This window comes from Montipora foliosa, chromosome 1 (genome assembly GCF_036669935.1).
Source record: "Montipora foliosa isolate CH-2021 chromosome 1, ASM3666993v2, whole genome shotgun sequence".
Classification (NCBI taxonomy): Eukaryota; Metazoa; Cnidaria; class Anthozoa; order Scleractinia; family Acroporidae; genus Montipora; species Montipora foliosa.
Genome location: NC_090869.1, coordinates 44339216 through 44346715, shown reverse-complemented (window position 1 = coordinate 44346715; position 7500 = coordinate 44339216). Strand labels below are relative to the sequence as shown.

The following is a 7500-nucleotide window of genomic DNA, read 5'->3' as shown; positions in this document are numbered from 1 at the left end:
AACGGTGTAATTTTAAAAACGAAATAATTACATCCTTACACAAGTTTTTATTGACTTAACACAAAAATTGTAGCAAACGCTTGGGGTTTTTTTCTCTGGGTCGAGTTCGCGGCTGAGAAGACAATACCTACACTGTTAATTGTCAACGAAAGTAGTTATTTATCATGTTTGTGAAAACTATCAAATTTGGGAGCTTACTTAAAACACAACTGCTATTTTAGAGTGCATTTCCTTTAGTTGATTAAAGTTCGATTAAAGAAATTGGTAGTGCAATCCGTTTGTGAATTTTGTCTTCGATTGGAAATCCAAAAGATCCAACTTTTAAGATAAATCGGTATTTGTCAATCAAACGCACAATTAATTTGTGTACTCTTCTCTAGGAAAAATACATGCAGTTTGCATGTATAAATAACAAAAGATTGAAGTGCTTGTCAAGCTCGCGTAAATATTAACACTCATGATTCACGTGTGTATTTCACATGTATTTTGCGTGTAAAGATGCCATATTGCACGCATTTTACGTGCATGCAAGTGCCTGTACTGTAACACAGCAATAATCACTGCTAAATTAAAATTTTATTATTATTTTATGTACATGTATCTTGGTTAAACTTATTAATCGTTTACCATACCAACCGATGATCATTTCATCACACATGTAATGTTCTAATTAGTCAGTGTCAGGGAATGCTCAATTACATGACTGCACAGTACATGTACAGTTCTGTAGCTAATGTTCAGGGTGTTTACTTTCTCTATGGGCTTGAAAATATGTATGTTTAATGTAAGCTTCAAAAGTTATTTAATGACATGTTATTTTCAATTTGTTGTGTTAGGCATATGGTCAGACCCTCTGACAAAGAAAAGCCATAGTTAAGGACGGTGCCTACTAATTCAAAGGTATTTTTGCGCGGTTTACTGAATATGCAGGAAAAGCAGACCTTAACAATTGTTATTGAAATCCAAAAAGAAAATTGAGGGTAACCACGCATTTTTTGAAGGTAATTAATCAACAATATTGTAAAACGCTTTAAAATACAAAGCAGTGTATGGCATACTTTTCCAAATTGAAGCTTAATTATCTCTAAAAGATGCACGGTTACCCCCACATTTCTTTTTGGATAACAAGAGCACCTGAAAAGTCCTGCTTTTTCCACATAGTTTTGAACTGTGGAAAAAATATCCCGTCATTTTATTTCAATGCGTACTAGGACGAATTTGGGGGTATCGATTTGTGCATTTATTAAAACCCTTTCACTCCTAAACCGGCCATACTCAGTATTTTACTCTGTCTAATGCCAGATGATTTTACTCGTCAATGGGGAACCCCCAGGAGTCAATGGGTTAATAGACCCTCTTCATCGCTGTCAGGACATGCACAATGATAGCTGATCAGCGAAGCATAAACGACCATCAGAGGCTATTTTGAAGTACATGTAAAGCAGCTAAAGAAAAAAATAAAACCTTTGGCAGAGAACAATGAGGTGAATGCGAAGAAAAAGCCATCTATGCTGTGTTGATGTCACCTGAGTTCCAAAATAGAAAGGAGTATGCTTCGTACACATTATCATACATCGGAGCTTGGATTTAACTCTACATCCAAGGACAAATAGACTTGAGGTTGGGACAAGTAAAACCAGAACCTCACTCGTCCATTGGACAAGAGGAGTTCTACATTTTTTTCTTACCCTGTAGGCACCATCCTTAATTATTCATGAACTTGTGAAATAAGCATCATACAATCTACAAGTTATTCTCATTTTAATACACTTTCAGGGACCGCGGAGCATATTTTTCATTGGAGGTTGGGTGGGGGAGAGATAAGAAGCAAGCACCAGAGACGCTAAACGCTAACTTGTAGGGGGTTCTAGGGGAATTCTTCGCCAGAAAATTTTTGAAATCTCGTCGGTCATTCCATTTTAAGTAGAGGAATTCACTCAAATAAACAATAGTACTTCTCTCGTTTCAGCAAAAACAAACTTGTTGAGGAAAGTTAGATTTCGTTGCCAGTTAAAATCAACTCTCTTCTAAAACACAGAAGTATAAACGACCTGATTCCATTGCTTGCACACAAGACTTATACTTCTTATTCGATCAGCAGTAGTCAGGTTGCTGAATATCAGCCCAAGAACCAAATCTACCAAAGAATTAATCAATTTTTGTTTTTTGCTTGAAATTGGGAAAGCCCCCAAGCCCCCTTGCTCCACCGTCCCTGACTGTACGTGACATTAAATCAGCAAGATTTGCCATCACTGATTTCAATTATTTGAAATGATTTACTTCAGATGATTTCATCATTAATTCTCTGTGCTCTAATTGCTTCTTGAAAAGTACGAAATGAATTGTGCTCCCCTTAGACCAAACAAAATAAGTTTAAATTAGCTAAAATAAACCCACCTAATTTGCTGCATAATCAGACTTTTTTTGCACCCTATCAGAAGCCCTTTCTATAACATGCAATGTCAAACAATGATTGAGTAAAATACATTGTACAACACACTTTTACTTTATTACATACCAGAGACTCGTGATCCATTTCTCCCTCTGGGGCAAACATTGTCTGAACCATGAACTTGTGTTTACTCTTTTCCTTTGGATCATACTCAAATGGTTGCAACATAACTGGAAGTCAGAACCATTAAATACACATTAAACTCAGCAAGGTCACAGGAGTGTATCTAAATACACATTGGTATCACCCAACTAGTGGACTAATGCAAATGCTGCATTTTGATTGGCTACGCTACTAGAGGACTATTAGTAATAGTCCTAGAGTAGCGAAAAGCGTGACGCTTTCTTTCGTTTTATTCCCAAATAAATATATTTTCAACTTACATTTGCTAACTTTATTATAGGCCTTTTCTGTCTGACTAGTTGGGTGATACTAAAACAATTCATCCTCAAGGGCCACGTGTCAATAGCCCACTTGCCTTCGCCTCATGGGCTATTGACCCATAGCCCTTGCGGGCTACGGGTCTAATTGTTAATTGTCTCCTGAGTGATATAGTGCAGTTTGTTTGGATGTTCATGTTAATGCAAGGGTTATTAAGTCAGTTTCGCATTTGAGCGCTTGAGCTCGCTTTCTGCAATTAAAAACGTGAAAGTTAAAAGGCACTTTCAAATACTACATTTTATTCGCTTTCCAATAGTATATAGTTTCCTTGGGTTTCTTTGAAAACAACCCAAACGAGTGATTTGCCGATAGACACTACTGAAAGTTGACAGTAACCTTAATAATAGTTAGTTACAGGTCAAGCAATTGGCTAAAAAATAGGAATGCATTGCGTACATGTGGTAGTGCAGTAACACAGCCCTGTATAATTGTCAAATGAGCTGTGTTTTGTCTTCCAGGAGATTCAAGTGATCTTTGCGTATGTAGCTCTTATAGTACACAATATTGTTTTGGTACCGTGTATCATTATAGTGTCATGGTAGATGTCTTTGGTAAATAGCCCCCTGAGAAGACTTGTGGTTACTAGTAAAATACTAAATCCCAGAAAGATTGAAGAAAATTAAAGGGAATCTAGAAACATTGGCTTTGAGGCTGACATGTTGATCATTGTCAAGTTCCCTTACAACTTCTTTTTACCACAAGTTTGAGCATACACTCTGAGCATCTGACAGCTTTCTAAGACAAAAGTTCACTGAAGTTAAGCTCTATCGTGTGGGGTTAGTATTTGGATGAGTGACCTCACAACATGCGACTTGCCATCAGAAACGTAGGACCGAAAATTGTATCTTAAAGTGCTACTATGACCAAAAGATTTTATTTTTCTTTGGATTTCAAAACTATGTCAACTAAACAGTAAGAGACTCACGTTTTAAGCCTTGATTTAAAAAAGTCAACTGTTAAACTAGAAGTTTCCTATTTCATGGAGAGCCATTAGTAACGTTGGAGTCTTGAGAGAGCTGGATCAAGGAGAAAATGACGTCAAAGACTCGTACGCGGCTGTAATAATATGCAGCATGAGAGTTTCGGCTTTCAGAGTTTCAAACTTGTGTCTTGCATATAATAATAATAAGCTGCGGTTACACGCTGAAATTTTAAGCTAGTAAGTCAATGACGTCACTCTTCCCTAGATCCAACCCTCTGATGTCCAATCAGTCAGTTTGGAACGCGATTAATGGCGGACCTTGAAGTTCAAAACTTGCTTTCAAAGTAAACAACCTTTAAATAAAAATCAAAGCTCAAAATTTTGCCAGCCAAGTGTAAAGGAATCACACTTTCAAAATCTGAAGAAAAAAAGGAAGTGATTTTTTTAATGTGAACTAAACAAGGTACAGATTTTCTTAGCCTTCTTTATGCAAAACGAATATTGATGCAAAAGTAAAAAAAATTGATACACAGTTTTTAGGGAGAGAAGATGACGTTTCTATTGTACTTTTGGCTGCTAAAGTTAATCACAAAATCGAAAGTGACATCAAATTCAGCAGGCGTCATGATCAACTTACCTCACATGTTTGCTCGCAAAACAAAGGATAAATCAGTGTCAAAATGATGGCAAAACACCAGGTTTTGTTTTTGTTAGTTTGGTTTTCTTTCTTTCAAATGTTTTAAAGATTGACAAGAAATGAGCAAATTCAACACAAAGATCACAATGGCCCAACTCTTGAGGTTGACCATTGTTTCTTCAAAGTCAAAAATTCGCTCTCCTAGATGAGGTTATTTATGACCAGGTAATGCAATAGTTTGGAAATAGCAGCTGCTTTTTATTCATCAGCGTCATTGTTTAAACTCAAGCTCGCTTCCATGTCCATAAGTCATGCACATGCTACGGGCCTGTTTGCCACTACGGGACTTACAATCACTCACTCACTCAATCACTCACTTTACAAACCTGGTGACATAGTGTGTAGTGCACTTCACTAACACAAAAAAACCACACTTCTGGTTTCATTATACATGTATATTCTTGCAACCATTACAATGGGTCATCAAGCATAATTTCCAGGGGAAAGAATGACAGTATGAAAATTATTATTTTCTGAATAATTGGGAGTCATCTAAAGATAATGTATGTGATTCTGCTTGCATATTTCATTACAGATGGTTAGCAATAATTATTTATCTTCAAATATCTATTTTGCTCATGGTGCATCACAACTCCTTCCCACACAAAGTATATTTTCTTGTTTTAATACCAACTTTCTCTCTTCAAAATTATCCTACATGTATGTTTATGGGTCTTCAAATATAACTCCTTGAAACTTGATCATTGATCTTAAAAACTTGGAAACTTGGAACTTTAGGGACGTTAGAGATTTTCCTTTTATCCTGTTGTCAAGGCTTTCAATAAGCAGAGTCGATTTTAAAAACTTTACCACCTAATTATTTTCTACAAATACTTTTAATATAAGCTCACAGTGTCTGACAGAAAGAGCCATTGTGTCAACTTCCGGGCCAGACGTTTTCATGTGGGATGCCACATGAAGACCTACACTGTAAAACCCAGTAAAAGCCAGTAGAGTTTCTTTGCTTTTCTTCTTGGTAGTCACAAATGTGCATACCAGGCAAAAATTGAATAAAGCCCCCAAAAACGGGGATCCAGGGGGAACAATCACAACCTTGTACAGTAATTAACCTCTGTTCTTCAAACCCGTGCACCCGTGCCCTCGGCAGTACTGAGCACGCAAAAGGAGCGTGCCTCACCACTCAGCCACAAAGATTGAAGCAACAAAGACATAAGCAATGATTGATACAGTAAACGAACTACGTCACATTCTCATTGGGTACGAGATGACAGTGAAACGGCAAGTGTTGGTAAGGAGACTTTCTCTCTATCTTGTTTCGTTCTTGTGTGTTTCACTGTGAACAATTGCATAAAACGAATACAGTACCCCCATCAACCTGTTTCTTGCAAACAGTAGTTCTTTAGTCAAAACAGTCTGTTCCAGTCTGTCATTCCAAACATCAGAAATATTTCGTTCTATCAGCCACTGTGTCAAGCATTTATCAATCGAACCAGGGCATTCAATTGGCTACAATGCAAAGCATTAATTTATCAACCAATCAAGTGTGTTCAATGGGCTATTGTGCCAAATATTTTGTGAATCGAACCAGTATGTTGTCTGAGTATCTATTATAATGTTCAATTAGATATTTCCTGTCAAGCAAAGGACAAAAATACATTCTTCTCATATAGAAGCAACACTGATTTTAAAAATGGTACAAGCGCTGCATATAGTTTCCTTGGGTTTCTTTAAAAACAACCCAAACAAGTGATTTTCAGGTAGTCACCCCTCAAGGTTGACAGTAACCTTAAAAGGTTTTAATAGGTTTCCGCACGTCAAGCAATTAGCTAAAAAAAAACCACACTACTGGTTCCAGTATACCTGTATAATTATTCTTGCAACCATTACAATGGGTCATCAAGCAAAATTTTCAGGGGAAAGAATGACAGTAAGAAAAATATTATTTTCTCAATAATTGGGAGTCATATACAAGTACCGTATGTGCTGCTGCTTGCATATTTTATTACAGATGGTTAGCAACAATTATCTATCTACAAATATCTATATTTTTTCCTGGACAGGAAAGTAACCTAGTTTTATAGTTGTTCCTTTTGTCAAAAAAGGCATCCCACTTACTGTAAACACCACTGTTAGGGCGTCTTGTTTTTTTCATATTGCTTAGATAAGAATATATTTTTTTATATTTTCAATAGGCCTCAAGAGCATGGGTAGTCAGACCATGCCTGCAGTCAACTCTCACAACAACAACAAGGTTTATTTATATAACACATGATAAACGAGAAGAGAACAAGAATTAACACAACTTACGTAGGGTATACATAAGGCCACCTTGAAAATAATTAAAAAGCTAATCAAGCTAGGAGCTGTAGTAATAGTGAAATTACAATAGTAGAAAGTCTGCTACAAGCCTAGAAGTCAATGCTCTGGTTACTGTAGCATAAGGGTGACTAGGAGTATTTCTACTCCCCCCTGGATGGGATGGAAGGCCATCCCAGGGTTATCCCCAGCATTAAAGTCGCTACTACCCATTTATACACCTGGGTGGAGAGAGACACAGTGAGAGTAAAGTGTCTTGCCCAAGAACACAACACAATGTCCCCGGCCAGGACCCGAACCCAGACCCCTCGATCCAGAGTCGAACGCACTAACCATGAGGCCACCACACCTCCCACAAAAATTACAAACTAGACGCTTCTGTGAAGCACACACTGGGTTGCCTGTGGTCCCTGTTACAGAAAAACAGAAGGCACTGAATTGTGTGGTATTGAACTGCAGCATTCCACTTAATTTTTTTCAAGTCAGGGTCATTAACAGCATTTGAGGGGTCACCCAGATGTCGTGCCAGCAGAGGCTCTTTTACTGACACATTCACACTTTTAATTATTTTGTAATGTACTGTCAATGAGTCATGAGTGATGAGTCAATGAGACTCACAGTCAATACAGCAATGATTTATTGATTAAGCCTAAGGCGTCGTTTCAGTGATTAGGCCTAAGCACTCTCTGAAATTTTAGATTTGGGTTAGGG

General features: G+C 37.3%; 1 protein-coding gene across 2 annotated transcripts in view; it reads right to left on the bottom strand.

Annotated features, from left to right (window-relative positions):
• LOC137999411 (vesicle-associated membrane protein-associated protein B-like) overlaps positions 1–7500 on the bottom strand; it is an 82720-nt gene that overhangs the window by 42919 nt on the left and 32301 nt on the right. For both annotated transcript variants that reach the window (XM_068845202.1, XM_068845204.1), the window contains exon 3: positions 2519–2622. In XM_068845202.1, the coding sequence (XP_068701303.1) occupies positions 2519–2622 (104 nt within the window). The remainder of the gene's footprint in view (positions 1–2518; positions 2623–7500) is intronic.